Source organism: Marmota marmota, unplaced genomic scaffold, assembly GCF_001458135.2.
Source record: "Marmota marmota marmota unplaced genomic scaffold, marMar, whole genome shotgun sequence".
NCBI lineage: Eukaryota > Metazoa > Chordata > Mammalia > Rodentia > Sciuridae > Marmota > Marmota marmota.
The window spans coordinates 28,917,280-28,933,122 of record NW_026000249.1 but is presented as its reverse complement, the minus strand read 5'-3'; the positions used below and the strand labels follow the sequence as shown (position 1 = coordinate 28,933,122).

The 15,843-nt window shown below is 41.9% G+C and overlaps 1 protein-coding gene across 9 annotated transcripts in view; it reads left to right on the top strand.

Moving 5' to 3' along the window:
• Positions 1-14,104, top strand: part of Cask (calcium/calmodulin dependent serine protein kinase) — a 224,306-nt gene extending 210,202 nt beyond the window's left edge. For all 9 annotated transcript variants that reach the window (XM_048796316.1, XM_015488115.2, XM_015488113.2 and 6 more), the window contains 3 exons: positions 2,078-2,280; positions 9,367-9,450; positions 12,719-14,104. In XM_048796316.1, the coding sequence (XP_048652273.1) occupies positions 2,078-2,280; positions 9,367-9,450; positions 12,719-12,895 (464 nt within the window). In that variant the 3' untranslated portion in view covers positions 12,896-14,104. The remainder of the gene's footprint in view (positions 1-2,077; positions 2,281-9,366; positions 9,451-12,718) is intronic.
• Positions 14,105-15,843: the final 1,739 nt, after the last annotated feature.

Genomic DNA, 15,843 nt, shown 5'->3' with positions numbered 1-15,843 from the left:
GCAGTCTCTCTCTCTCTCTCTCTCTCTCTCTCTCTCTCTCTCTCTCTCACTGGGGATTGAACACAGGGGTGCTTTGCCATTGAGCTGCATTCCTAGCCATTTTTATTTTTTATTTTGAGACAGCATCTAAGATGCCTAGGGCCTCACTAAATTGCTGAGGCTGGCCATGAACTTGTGATTCACTCCTGCCTCAACCTCCCAAGAAGCTATGAGATTACAGGTGTGCACCAGCACACCTGTCTTCTTCTTATCAGTTTAAAAACCCAGTCAATGTGCTATCAATTGTTTACTATACAGAATTTGAAAATTTTAAGATTTCTAATATCCCCCTTACCTTCCTATATTTTATTCTTAACCTTTTGCCCTCTTCATTATGTGAACTATAAAATAAAATAATCCCAGGGTTGTAAAGAAGATTTGAGAACATGTGTATGAAGCACTTAGCAGATGGTGGATAAGTAGCAGCCATCTTATTATCATCTGTATTCTAAAGTTTCAAATTTTAATCCCTTAAGCTTTCTAGCAGTTACAGCTTTGTTCAGGGTGGGAAGAGCTTAAGGAGAATGATTTGTAAGAGCAACTGGAGAAAATGTCCTGACTAGCTCCTTCCTGCAGGGCCCTGGGATGCCATCCTGAAGCACACAGTCCACACCACTTACTCAGTCTGTACACCTGAGTGAGCCAGGAGGCTTCACAAGATGGCTCTGATTTACCCAAGACAAGTTTATCAAGTATCGTTGCAATTGGTGCTACTGGGGTTTTCTGATCAAATACTTAAATGGCCAATTAGCTAGCTGGACTTTAAACCTTACTTTTGCTGATGTCAATCATATCTAATCTCTGAAATGTTTGACCCCATGTAATGATAATGCACCAATAAAAAAATCTGGAAGAAATAAATAAAATATTTGATCCCAGATATGTATACAGCATACATTTAACTACTGAGATAACTGAAGATAGTTATCATCTGAAGATAGTATATCAACAGTATATTATGCCACTTCTTGAGCTTTTGATGTGGCTAAAGAAAGGATTCCTCTCTGATTGTCCACAGTTTGAAGTCCATGACACTTGGCACTTCTAAGGGAAAGAAGAAATTCCCCACTGGCTTGAGCCCATGTGCCAGCAAAGAGTAGTATAAATTTGTCCTTGCTTAAGGAGGGTAGGAAGCAAGGAAGAAGGTAGGAGAGAGGAAGGAAAGGGAGAAAAAGATTTAAACCAATATTCCTTGCTCATCTAGAAAAACATTTCCTGAAGTGAGTTTTGCATATTGGTTTAGACTTTAGTATATACCCACTTAGGTCAGACTTTGGCAAATCTTTTCTGTAAAGGACCAGGTAGTCAACATTTGAGACTTTGAAGGCCACACAGTCTGTGTCACAACTACTCAGCTCTGCTGTGGCAGCATAAAAAGAGCCATAGACAAAAATGTGAACAAACATGCATGGCTGTGTCCCAGTAAAACCTGAAGACTGCAGACCATTTTGGGCCCATGAGCCAGTTTGCCACCTCCTAGTTTAGGTCTTTATATGATAATTATGGTTACACCTCACTAACTGTCCATGATAATGATAGTATTCAATCTCTGTATTGTCCAGCACAGCAGCCATTAACCTCCTGTGCCAGTTAAACCTTGGAATCATGGCTTGTAAAACTGAGGAACTAAATTTTTATTTATAATTTGTTTAAATTTAAATAACCATATTTGGTATTTCCTTTTTTAAATCTTCTTTCTTCCTCCTGCTCAAGGCCCAAATACACTGAGACATATATATAGTGAGTGAGTTAATCTTGGATCATTTCATATCTTTTTCCTGTGGTGGTCCATGAAGGAGTGAAATATATCTGTAAACACTGAAGTATTCCCCAAACCAAATAACTAAATGGCACAGTTATACACATATAAAAATGGTTTCTAGAGTTTGCTTCTAGCTGCTGGGATGGGAACAGGGTACGTGGGACATACCCTAAAGAAGCCACAACTTTTAAAAAGAGATGTAGTCTGGGTGGGCCCATTAGGAACATAACTTCATCAGCTCAGCCTTTAAACCTCTCATGACATGGGACTTTGCAGATACAACCAGACCTCCAAAGAAAGACGAAGAAAATGGAAAGAATTATTACTTTGTATCTCATGACCAAATGATGCAAGACATCTCAAACAATGAATACTTGGAGTATGGCAGCCACGAGGACGCAATGTATGGGACAAAACTGGAGACCATTCGTAAGATCCACGAGCAGGGGCTGATTGCAATTCTGGATGTGGAGCCTCAGGTAAGGCCCAGCCACCCTGAACCCCTCCATCCTGCCTGCATGCTGATAAGTTCAGATTCTGAAATCAAAAGATGCCATCTGAGATTCATGGGTTGCATAATAATCTCATAAGCTTCAGGAAAGTGTCAATAATCAAGATTTTATGGGTTAACAGTCTAGAATGCAGACTGGCCTATCACTGGGCATGTATTTAGGAAGCAGATTATTCTCCAATGAGATTTGTTATACTCAGAACTTCTACAGAAATTCTACTATCATTTGACCTTAGGGTGAAACTCTGGTACTTTGTTATTACAACAGCCTTAGTACAGCTATGCTGAACCATCAGAGCACCCGCCAGCATCTTATGTTAATCACCAGCAAGACACTGATCCTGGGGCCTGGTTATGAAACACAGTGCTAGCTTTCTGAAAACAAGCATGAGTGACCCCAGATGTCAGATGTCAAGATGGAGCAGGGATGGAGAGCAGGGGTGGTTCTCTGCCTCTCCACTCTCCTCATAAGAGGATACTGCCTGACCCTGAGCTAAAACTAGGTCAGATATAGACAACTTGGAGAGGACTCAAAGGGAAGTTGGATATGGAGATGATTAAATGATTTGTAAATATGTTTTTTGCAAAAAGCAATCGGAATTAGGAAACTTGAAAGAAAAGGCTTGACATCAAAGGGGATGAGGGTGTCACTCAGTGGTAGGGTGAGGGTGTGGGTTTAGCATATGTGAGGCCCTGGGTTCCATCTTCAGCACCTAAAAAAATGCTGACAAGCTATTTTTTCATGTCTGAGTATAATCCAAGCAGAAATGGACTTGAAGCACAGAAGGAAGGATTTGGGAATTATAGACATTAGGGGAGGTTACAGGAGAGGCTGTGGGTTCCCTTGTGACTCCCAGGTCTGCCATTTTAAAGGCCATTCTGTACCCTAAATCCCTTATCACCTAGAATCAGTCCACTAACCACCAAAATGAAGGGTCAGCTCCCCTTTAGTAGGCTTCCCTCGTATTTCATCAGGAAGCTTAGATGGCCATCCTAGGCAGGGCACATCCCTGTTCAAGAGTCACAGCATAAGACTTGGTCCCCCAGCCATCCCCAAAGTGAGAACAGAAACTGCATAGCAGGATCTGTGTGACCTAGGACCTGACTGCTCAGTTTCTGGACACCAAGATCCTAACTTGCGGCCAATGGGTTCATCTGTTTCCATTTGATAGCACTTGATGGGGTTCTTGAACTTGGAACTTCGGAAACCATGAAAGGATCTGGTTCGGGGGCTAGGGAGGAGAGCAACAATAGTGCAAACACTGTAGTTGACTTGACAATTAACTTGGACCTATATAGAACTAAATATGATGATGTGTAACGCAGATTGATTTTTGTTTAACTACTAATCCCTCCTTACTAGGGATTGGAAAAATCTTCTGGCCAGGGGTGGCTAGAGGCAAGGTCTCAATCCTGGTCCTGGTCTTCGACATCCTCTCCTTGGGTTCCACACTGGTCTTCACCTGAACGTCGTTTTCTGCTGGTAGTAATGTCTCTAGCAGTATGCTGGCTGCAGGGCTCCTCAGACCCCCTCTGCATTACCTAAGTCCACTTTCAAGGGCTTTCTGCCTTACCTGCTGCTGCTGCCGCTGCTGTCATCGCCGCCACCACCGCTGCTGCCGCTGCTGCTCCACCCATAGTGTCCAGCTCTCCCTGTCCCTTGGTCCTTGCACAGCCATGCATTGCTCTGCACTGCTGAGTGGGAGACCCTTCTCTCGGCCTCATCAGGACATCCACAGCAGTTCCTTTAACCCATTGCACTGGCCCTGGAGCACCTCCTTGCCCCAGCTGGGCACACTGTCCCCCTGCTCCCTGACTGCTGGATGGGTTCACCTGCACTCTCCTCTCCTGCTTCCTGTGTCCCCACCTATCAGAACTGTGATCTCTCAAGTCCACTGACCCCTGAAGGCAGGCCATGGGCATCCTGGTCTCTGCCTGAGCCTCTTTGGGCCAGCAGCCCCAGGGCCTGCTCCTCTCATTGGGCTGGTTGACCACTCTGGTCCCAGGCTCTCTTCTGCCCAGTCTAGACTCATCCCAGCCCAGGTCTCACACTTGAGACCATGTGTACACCAGTACAGCCCAGGGTGCCCGCAGAGTCTGCGCCAACAGGACTTCACCCTCAGGCCTCTCTGCCCTCAGCCTACTCTCCTTAGGTCTGGGAAGGGTCCTTATCCTGCTTTGGGGATGCCAGTGGCCATGAATAACCTATGTTCAGACAGAACCTTGATGCTTCAGGGAGACTTTCCCCTTGGGACCTTATGACATTTTTCTCCTAGCCCCTATCCTGCCCTAGCTTGTTAGATTAACCCCACTACTGTATCTCACAGTTTGATTTAACAAACTTCTATCAAGCCCATATATGCCAAGCACTGTGCCAGAAGCTAAAAATATAATTAAGAAGACAAACTGGTGAGGATGAAATTCCTTCCTCCATGTACATCAGAAACTGTCCTTAACAGGGAAAGTAAATTGTGGCATTTTAAAAAAAAATCTCACATCCACGACAGCTGAGGCCATTTCTACCACATATGGGCCATAGAAAGACCACCTAATGCTAGTGTTCAGCTCATTGAGTGCAGGTCTAATGCTTTGGGGCCATCTTAATTTATTTTAGACAACCAAAGCCAAATGGAACACATGTGTAGTAATAGTACCATATGATTAAATGTTGTGGTCCAACTCTAAACCTAGACAACAATGGTAAAGACATTGAGCTAGAAAAAATAGTAACCTGGCTTCTTTTAAAATAATAGATTGTATTGTTATAATGTTTTATATTTCATTAACCATTATTACTCCTTACCTAATCTTTGGAATCCTATGAAATAGAAATCAGTGTCTATTTCCATAATGGAAGAAATCGAGGCTTAATGTAAAAGTAACTCAAACCAAGGTTTATAGCAGATTGAAAGTGGTTTGAACTTAAACTGTTATTGGTTTTGTTTTGTGTGTAATAAATCCCAACCTCCTCCCTAGGAATCTTCAGGATGGTCCACCAAATGTTTTTAAAACATTTAGAAAAATGTAGAGGGCAATAAAACCTGAGGAAAAAAATATAAGATTTCTTTCTCATGAAAATAAAGTGAGGACTCAGTAATCTCTGTCCCTAAAGCTGAAACTAATCTCTCCAGTGTGTGATGAAAGCTTAATGCAATGGTTTTAGAATTTAACCTTACTCCGATTTATCTGTTTAGAGTGTTAAAAGTTAACAGTAGCAGAATATTTGGGCTTTTGCTTTTGCCTACAGAGGGAAAGGTTGTTGTCAAGAGGAAGCTTCTAGGAGCTGAGGATGTAGCTCAGTGGAAAAGTACTTGCCTCACATGCACAAGGCCCAGGGTTCAGTCCCTAGTATGGCATACATAAATAAATAAATAAGGTATATGGGGACAGGGACTTTCAGGAACAAGGAAATGCATGGTGACTTTGCCAAAGATATAAGACCTTATACACAAAACATCATAGCTGGGTTTGGAGGCATCTTAAAATTTTGGAAATATAATAAGATAGGATAGAAATTTTAAAAATACAGTAATTAGAAAATAGAATGATTTAAATATAATAAATACAATAATTGGAAAATACATAATTATAATAATTAGAAAATACAAAAATATAGGAAATAGAAAATCACAATACAGAAATAGAAAATCAAAGCCATGAAAAAGAAGAGGAAGCCAATATGAGAACCACAGGAGCTACTATAGTTACTGTGATAAACAGATTTGGCTCTGAACATACTGGCAACCAGGTTCTGAACCAGAGGCCATTTTGTTCAATTGGTTTCCTCTCTGAGGTCACTGTGCTCTTTCTTAGATTTTTGTAGAAAATTATTTGTCCACTTGCCCTTGTATACTTTTTAACTTTCCAAACCCAATTAGTCTTATAGCTATCTGCATCATACTTGGGTCAAATGAGTTTGTAGTCCTTGAAGATGGTAACCTGAAATTAATTCTTAGCCACACATAGATGAACATAAAATCAATTTACTCCACAAAAGAGAACTAAAGAAGTAACTGTTAAATTAACATTACTTTGACTATTTGAATACAGTGTTCTCAGTGATCTTTCTAGAGCATGTGTGCGCATGTTCTCTCTCTCTCTCTCTCTCTCTCTCTCTCTGTCTCTGAATTCCTCTGGGATTCAGAGAGAGACTGTGTTTCCTCTTGAGTCGGAGCTGAAGAAGGTTTAGAGTTTGTCTTTAAGTGAGCTATTAACTGCCTGAGGGAGGAGAATCCTTGTGAGGAGTTCCATTTCCTGTTCCTCAAGTGACTCTGAACCTCATCCAGACTGAAACTGCATCCAAAATGTTGCCCACTTGAAACACAGAAATAGAGCATGGAATGGGGACAGAGACCTTCAGGAACAAAGAAATGTGTGGTGACTCTGCTAAAGATATCATGCGCACTAGACAAGAACATCACAGTCAGGACTTAAGCCACCTCAGAATTTTGGAAAATATAATAATATAGGACAGAAATAGAAAATCAAAGCTATGAAAAAGAGGAGAAAGAAAATATGTGAACCACAGGAGCTACTGTAATTACTGTGATAAACATTAAATTTGGCTCTGAACTTCCTGGCAACCAGGGCAAACACACACACACACACACACACACATATACATTTATTTGTTTATTTTGGGAATCAAGATTCCAAACATTCTTGACACAAAAGGCTCGTGGCAATATGATGAGCGTAGCCTTCATTGATGGTTTCATACAGTAAATGCAGAATGACCCTCATGTGTTTATGGATATAGCAAATAGGATGTTTCCCCCATCTCAGTTGCTCAAAGGCCAGCTATGTGCGGGTATGTGTGTGTGATAAGAAAACCTTCTGTTCCAGTTGACCCTGTATTCATCTGATGCAGGAGCACAGGAAAGAAAGAGGAGAGGCCCAAGATAACATTGACAAAAAGGACATTTCTAAGAGAAGGTTCCTGTTTGGCTCCATATGGCTTTTTCATGATGACTGTTCCTTGCTAAAGTCTTTGGTCACAAAAGATCAGCAAAGAAGTTGCCAGTTACCTCTTTTAAAAGTGAACATTGCAAGTTTTGAAGAGCTTTCTTAGAGGGGACTCTGAACCTGTGACTTTAACAATTAAAGAACTCTAATGAACAAATAAGACAGTGTGCCAGTTTCCCTTAACCCTCCAGTAGATATTCAGAAGTAGTATCCCAGTGTAAGTGGGGCTAACAGTCAAAAAGAAAGTCAGAATTTTTCATATCAAATTTGTCTCTTACATGCATGTAGCAGCATGCTCTCTGGTCAAACCTGCCTCAAAAGATAAGAGAAATCAAGTACAAATTAGATTTTTTGTTTTGACCTTTTAATTGGATCCTAAAGGCAGTTTATGACAGGTGTCATATTGGACATGAAAGAAACAGTTGAACAGGACATATCCCTGCCCTCAAGGTCCCCAAGGGCTTAATATTTCCAGTGTGGTGGGTGCTTTAAGAGCACAGAGGAGTGGCTCAGGGCTCACAAAGAACTTTCCAGAGAAAAGAACATCGGAACTGAGTTCTAAAGGATTACTCAGTCAAGCAAAGAGGAGAGTGAAGAAGGGGGAAGGTTGATAGGAGGTCCAATCAGAGGGAGTTGTAAGTAAAGACACCAGGAAGCCAGAGTCTGACCCTTTCTAGAACTCAAAGCAGCTTAGTAAGGCCAGTCCACTGAGGAGAGGGCAGAGAAAAGCCAAAGAGGTTAAAGCATGGGCCAGTTGGTAAGGGAAGGATTTGATCTTCATGCTACGGAATATACTTTTTTTTTAATCCTGTGGCCAAAAGGGAGCTGTTGAAGGGTTTCGAGCATGGAACAATGGGATTGGCATTTCAGAAAAACCATTTTAGTAGCAGAGTGGAGTATAGTTGAAGAACAGCAAAACTGGAAACAGAGAACCAGTCTATTGTGATGACAGTGAACCAGGCAAAAGATGGAGTGACAGGAATAAGGGAAAGCACACATATTTAGAGACCATTTAAAAAGCAAGATATGTGGGAGGCCCTGGGTTCGATCTCCAGCACCGTAAAAAAAAATTAAATAATAATTTTAAAAATCAAAATATGTAGCTAACAAAATTGATATGTTAAATTCTTGTATAAAGAACAGCAAGATATTTACCCCTGATGCATATGAGTTAACTTGTGGATTGAGTTCCTGGATGAGTATGCTAGGTTTTGTCCTTGGAAGGGCCTTTATAAACCTCCAAGAGCATCCTGTCCTCCCAGGGGAGGAGCTAAAGCAGTGATCCCACAGCAGAATCAACTCTAGTTGCATCCAATTGCAACTTTGCAGTACATCTATGCAAACTAGTGACTTCTGCAGTTAGAGGTTTGGGATGCTTTGGAAGGGAACTGAAGGGGATCCCAGAGTTCCTTCTCCCTTGAGTGCCACATTTTCTCATGGGTCAACACATTGCCCACAGCCACACATTGTCTTTAGTGGCAGGGCTAAAACAAAAAAAGCCCGGGGCTTTATGACTCCAGCCCTGGGCAGAGTCCCCCTGTCTCACAAACCCTATTGGGTCCTTTCACCAGGGCAACACAGAAGACCTTATGTAAGCATGAATGTAGCCCACACAATTATAGTGGCCAGGATTTGCTATCAGTGGTTAGCAATTTGCAGTTTCATATGTAACAAAGCGGGCTCTGGATTGGTGTGAAGCCAATCTGAAGGCCCATTACCCCCAGATGCATAGACCATCAATTAAAATTCAAGCTCCAGCTAATAACCAGGTTTTAATGAACATTAACCAACATAGTTCATGTTAACTTTTGCGAAGAGAAATAAAGCCAATTGACTCATGAGATTCATAAGAAAAATGTCCAGTTTGTCAGCTTTTGTTTCCTGACAACTATCATTCATCCTTTAGAAGATATGAAGTAAAATAACATGATTTATGAAATTGGTACATTTAATACCTTGCCAAAAAATTGAACCAAGGGCTTGAATTTTTCAGTTATGTAAATTCTTCATAGACTCATTTGAAAGTGACATTACTTATATCTTCATTTAAGTCTCTTTTTGTTGTTGTTGTTGTTTTGTTTTTACCCAGGCACTGAAGGTCCTGAGAACTGCAGAGTTTGCTCCTTTTGTTGTCTTTATTGCCGCTCCAACTATCACTCCAGGTTTAAATGAGGTAAGAATGAATCTACTTTTCCCCCAAATAAGCATGCCCCATTATAAGGATCCACATGTGTTATGCACTCAAAACCAAAGCCCTATTCCATGAAGACAACTAAATGAAACTCTGATTTATTGTTGATGCTGGGCAGTCAGTATTTGGAATGAGGTAACACCAACAGTGTGAACTTCAGAGATCAGAATCTTGAAACAAATTCCAGCCTTAGTTTACAGCACAGTCGGAAAGCACATTGGTCTACATTGGCAGCAAACATCTGCTCTGGTGAAATAGGATGTGGAAAAGAATGGTCAGTCTCAAGTCCGAGGATAAACCCCATCAGTCCCCCAAGATGGAGTTTTCCCTGGCATCTCTAGGACTGCCAGCCCACTCTGTCTAGATTCGATGATGCCAAGACAGCAGGAAGCTCCCAGGGCCAGCTCTGGATCAAACATTGCTCTACTTAAAGAAAGCTGTAAGGAATCCATGACCTTAGCTGGGCTACAGAGGCCCCTAGAGACCATCAAACTTAGAAAAGAGCTTTATTCAGCTGGTGATATGGCTTAGTGGGAGAGCACTAATCTATCCATGCAAGAGGCCCTGGGTTTCATCCCCAGCACTGGAAACAAAAAGAAAGGAGCTCTTGTCAGCTCTCAAGCCAACTCAAGTCAGCACCTGCCACAAAGAAGGTATGTGCAAGAGTTGGCTACGCCATCCTTCTTCCCAAGCCCACTAAGAAGGCTTTCTATTGCTGACCAGATAGTCTCACATGTCTGGAAGGTGGGACAGTGCCTCCCTGCCATCTCTTCTTTAGTTAAGGGAATACTGCTATATGAAGTTATCCTGAAGAACTTTTGCAAATTCTAGAAACCACCAGAGGACTCTTAGCAGTGTTCAATAAACACTGGCCTAAATCACCCAAGCATACAGTGCAGTTAAATCAAGGCTTAGGAATTCACACTTTGTGTACCTTTAATGAAGGTTAAATCTTTAGATGGGCTTTATTACTCGTATTTTCAGTCATCTTTTTTTTTTTTGTCATTTCATTTGCAAAAGGCACGTTCCTTTGTAAAATTCAACTTTTCCATCTTATTCATACATAAGCATGTTTGAAATCCACATCGTGGTTAGCGTTTATCCTTTGGTTACCATGTGTTTTTCTTGAATTATCATCTTTGCTTTGTTTTTGTTTTTTGTTTTGCCTGTTTTCCTGCCCTGTTACTAATTTTCCATAGCTGCCAAAATGGTGCAGAAAATTGCCTGTAAGTACCAGCTAGGAGGTGACGAAGTACAGCCTTTGTTCCTTTTAATAGATGTAGAATGTAGACATTTTGGTCCCACGAATCCTTGCTTTCTGCTATTAGAATAAAGGCATTTGTTTTCACTGAGTTGAACCTTGCTCACGTGTGAGTCCAGCATGCAGACAAGCTGTTGTCAAGGAAGAAACTGGAAAATAGAGCTTCATCTTAAAAGATCTGTAAGAGGGAGTTTTATTTTCCTATAAAGAGAACTACATCAAAAAGCTGACACTCTCAGCCACACATTTTTTGAATGGTTTCCTCAGCCCCACTTTCTGAACAAAACATAAACCCTGTTAGCAGTTTTTGAAGCCCAGGATTGTATAGTCAAACAGAATCTCCTAACAAACACAGACAGTAACTTCATAGGAATTGTTCCTTGTTATACTGGTGGGAAGTGCTTTTGTCTTTGGGTAAATGCAGGTTTCCTAAAATGGCGTTTTTGCATTGAGCTTATTATAAATAATAGAGGGGCCTCAGAGAAGAGGAGAGGGGGTCCTAAGCCACTCCTGGGCACCTATAGCTCCTGGGTCCCTCAAGGATCCCAGCATCTTTTATTTTCTCTGGAGATCTGCCTCTGTTACCCCAGACCCCCACCCCTTTCTTAGTAGATTGCTTAGTCCCTTGATGATAGACTTATTACTTGTAAAATCCTGTGATGATCAGTTATCAGCCAGGTGCTTGTTCCTTTGACAGCATTTATTAAGCAACAACTATGTGCAAGGCTCCATGCCTGGGCACAATAATGACAGACACAGGAGACAAGTTTATGCCCTAATTGGGAAGAAGGAAATTAATGAAATAAGCAGATATTTATATCAAATAATATACATTTTCAATATATTTTTTTAACTCAGGCAGATAGTTCACCTACCCAGTGTTCATCCAGTGCAAGGGGAGAGTAGGTGTGGTTATTTGACTCGTAAAGTACTCTACTTTCAATTGAACTTGGCCTTGGAGAGTTCAGTATAACATACTTGTGCTGTGAAGATAGTGAAAGATAATGGAGGATCTCTTAATGATGGCCCTTAAGAGATCCTTGTCTTGAAAGAACTGCCAGCAAAAAGCCATTTTCACATGACGAATTTGAGACCTTAAATTCCTTCCTGCCATGGCTCAGCCTGGTGAAGGTTGTCAAAATGTGTAGCAAGCTCTGATTTAGGGGACATCCTTTACCACAGCAAGCCTGCCTAGAGTTCAGTAGCTTTGCTCCAGAGTTGTTTTCGTGAGAAATATAACTACATGTGAACAGTGGCATTGGGTCATTTCCAATGCAGACCAGCTTGGGGAATTCATCAGATGCCAGTTGCTGTTTTATTTGGAAAATGGCCTTATTCCAGCCATTATTTGTAACATCCCAAAAGCTTTGGCCTCTGGCATCTGATGCTGTCAAGTCAGGACCATTATACATAATTGAATTTTTTAAACATGCTGAACCTTTAGTAGAAAAGGAAAAAATGCAACTTCATTTGTCATCCATAGACAGGGCTTATTGGTGCAAATGCAGGTGGGTCCCCAAAGCGTGGCTCAAGGGAACTTCAAGGACCAAGGGGATGGGGATCAAGAGCCCTTGTGCCAGATGTGAGGATGGGTTAGAGGAGGGAAGAAAGAACGGAAGCCACTGGCAACCCACGCCTCACAGGGCCTCGCCCTGACCGACCTGGGACGGGCACAGCCGGGCCTGGGTGGGCCAGTGTGTTTGCTGGAGAGTGTGCATTTTGTCTGGTTTGTCATGGAGCCCCCTGTTGCATGTGAAGCACTTGTGGATGCCAGCAGGAGTTCCTGCTGTCCCAGGGATGGTGGTCTCCTGTGAAGTGGTCCCATCCTGGCCTCATGCCCAGATGCAGCCCATCAAGGTTCGGCCTTGACGGCTTCTGACGCTGGGATGAGCAAAAACAGGTGAAAAGAGAAAGAATCCCACTGACTCCTGTCTTCTGTTTGCTTTCCCCCTCTCCCACGCCCGCCCTTCCTCCACGCTCCCCTTGTAGGACGAATCTCTCCAGCGCCTGCAGAAGGAGTCTGATATCCTACAGAGAACATACGCGCACTACTTCGATCTCACAATTATCAACAATGAAATTGATGAGACAATCAGACATCTGGAGGAAGCCGTTGAGCTCGTGTGCACAGCCCCGCAGTGGGTCCCGGTCTCCTGGGTCTATTAGGCCCATCCCCAGATATCTGAGCATAACTGGGAGCCACCTCATACATGGAAAAGCCTCTTTGTCATGGGCCTTGTGTCAGCAGGTCGTGGTCCCTAGAGACTACCTAGTTGTAGTGTGACCTACATTTATAATTATTGTCATGTCCGAATAGATAGGAGGAGAAAAACAATTACACACTAATTTAAAGAGACAGTATCTTTTTTAATCAGTTCTCCTAAACTTTAATAAAATGTATCTTTAAATGTATGTATTATTCAATCCTTTGGAATGTTATATTTTTGGAAATCATAGCTTTTTATTTCCAAGGCCCCTAAAAACTGCACAAAATAGATGCTGCTTTCTATAATCTATTTTAATAATAATAAACAATGATTCTGTTACCTTGACTGGGGGTGGAACACTACATTCTTTTTAGAGTCTGATTTTATGGATTGGAATATCTTTCTTTCCTTTATTTATTTGAAATAATTAGTCTAGTGATTACAAAACAGTCATAAATTTTTAAAGGCCTTTTTTCTCTCTCTCTCTCTTTTTTTTTTTAGAATAGTATTTTTTTTAAGTCCTTTATGTAACATCCAGATAATGTGATACTGTCTCTTTGAAGCACCCTGTAAACCTTTTAGAGATTTGAAGTTGGGTCTTGACTCTTAATGCATGTGGACAGTCGCGAGCGTTTATGCTGTTGGTGTGTCTGTGTTGGACAAATCAATCTGTAATCTACAGCCAAGTACTTTCCGTTCACGGGGCACACCCAGGAGAATAAGAATAAAATGCTATTATGACTAAGTTGTAAACCTATGCACATCCCTTGCATTTCGGGCAACTTTATAAAAAAAAGAAAAGAAACTGATTTTTATTAATAATAATCATGTAGTGAAATGTGTTTGTAATTTTGTCTCAATTTAATTTGTTGTAAGGTGGGAGGGGGAATTTGCTGGTTTCACCATTTCGGATCTGTGTTGTCTAAGAGTATTAACGTTTTAATTAAGCAAAGAAATGAGGATTTTTAATCTGTATGTAATTGTTTTAAAAGCACCCATTTTAAGAGAAAATACTGTGCAATGAAGAAACCAGTTTAGGCGTTTGCTATAAACTGAATTATTCCAAAAGAATAATCTATAACAGCCCTGTAAATTCCTTTAAAATGATAACTAACAGGACAGTCTGACCAATTTTTTTTAAATATACTTCCTTTTATGTGTTCAATAATTAAATGCCTTTGGGTCCTTCATTTCATTATAGAGTTGTTTAGGCCTCCAAGCCGATGATCTTTTCAATTTTAGAATTCATTAGATGCTCATGGACCCATCGAAGGCCCAGGAGTGAGTATCAGTCGGCAGGACAGAAACAGCCACCTGCCAGGGCACAGCGTGGACCGCGTCTGACTCGCAGGGCTACCTGTGGTCTCTCCTTCCTCTTGCTATATCCCTTGGCACAGGGGAATCATCTGTCCTTGTTGCTTTTAGAGACATTCACCATCTCATCACCCCGCCACGAGGTCACATTCTTCTAATACAGGACATTCAGGCTGGGGGTTCCCAGACCCTGCCAGAGGTCAGTAGAATGTTTTTCCTTAGCACGTGAGGGTATGAAGCGCTTATGTTAACCTGGGATTCTTGAAAACACGCCATCATTTTTGCTTCTTGTAGGTTAGATGGCCTCTGTCACATTGTGCCTTGGCAGGATGTGCGGGGTGTATTCTGAGCTGAACAGCTCCTCTTAAGGGACCGAACAGAAAAGGCAGTTTTTATAGACTCCTCCTACATGGTCAACACCCCACCCCTCACCTACTGTTATTAAAGATGCCAATTGGTTGTTGGGTTTTGGTTGTTTTTTTTTTTTTTTTTTCTGATGATCATTCTTTGTCAGTGACCGGATGAGTCGACAACTTACTAACAGGTTGTTGAGTGAACTCCTTGTGTTTGGGCCCTACGGTGGGGGTGACCAAACAGGTAAACCAGAGACAAGCTCAACAGTGGGCTCCCCTAGATGGAGAGAGAAATGCTCAAAGAGTCGTATAGGCCTGTGTTAGGACAGATTTCAGTCTGATGCCAAGGCCAGACAGTCATTCCTGCAATGGTACTGACTACAATCCGGGCTCTTCTCAGTGTCAAGGTGCCCGCTCTACCTCTTTTCCAATGAAGCACAAAGAAGACTACAACTAACACATGGGAAACCAACTTCCTTCCCTCTGGTGGAAACCCTCACACCCCCACTTGCCCTTAGAGACCAAATCTCCAGAAATGTTGACAGTGCCCTTTGGAAGCCATCCACCATGTGACTAAATGTGGATTAAGCCAAGGAGGAGAAAGGGGAGGGCAAATCAAACATCAGTGATCCCCCCGTGGAAAGGCACCATACGACTTGTCATCTTGTTGGTCGCTTTCTGCATGCTCCAAGAAGGGCACAGGCAGCCATCTTCTGGAGCAGTGTCTTTATGACCTAGCAGAACATCCTTCAATTTCTGAATTCGGAGTCATTTCTGCACATTGCTGCTCCGTCACAATCGTCCACTAAACAATCAGAGAAAATTCCTAAAACTTCTTTCCTGCCTCTATCTCATCAGCAGAACCATTTTTTGTTTCCTTTTTGAAAACCAGAGCAAGTGATTTGATTGCTAAATCTTATCAGTGGTCAGTTGAAGCATTGGAGAGCCCTATTCCAAGGGTCCTCTCCCCTACGCAACCCCACTCCCCACAGCAGGAAAGGGAGCGTTTTGATGTGTCGAGTTCTTTGTTAAGAAAATGAAATGTCCTGATTTTCCTAATCATAAGGCAGCCATTCCTTTGCACATGTAGCATATTGCATTTTAACACTGAAAAGGAAAATGGCACTCAATTGAATTCATCTGGAAGTTTCCCAGTGTCAAGATAACATTGTTGCTTGTTAAAAATGCAATTAAGTGTATCTCCTGTCAGGTGAGATGATTTGAAATATCTGCTCAGAGA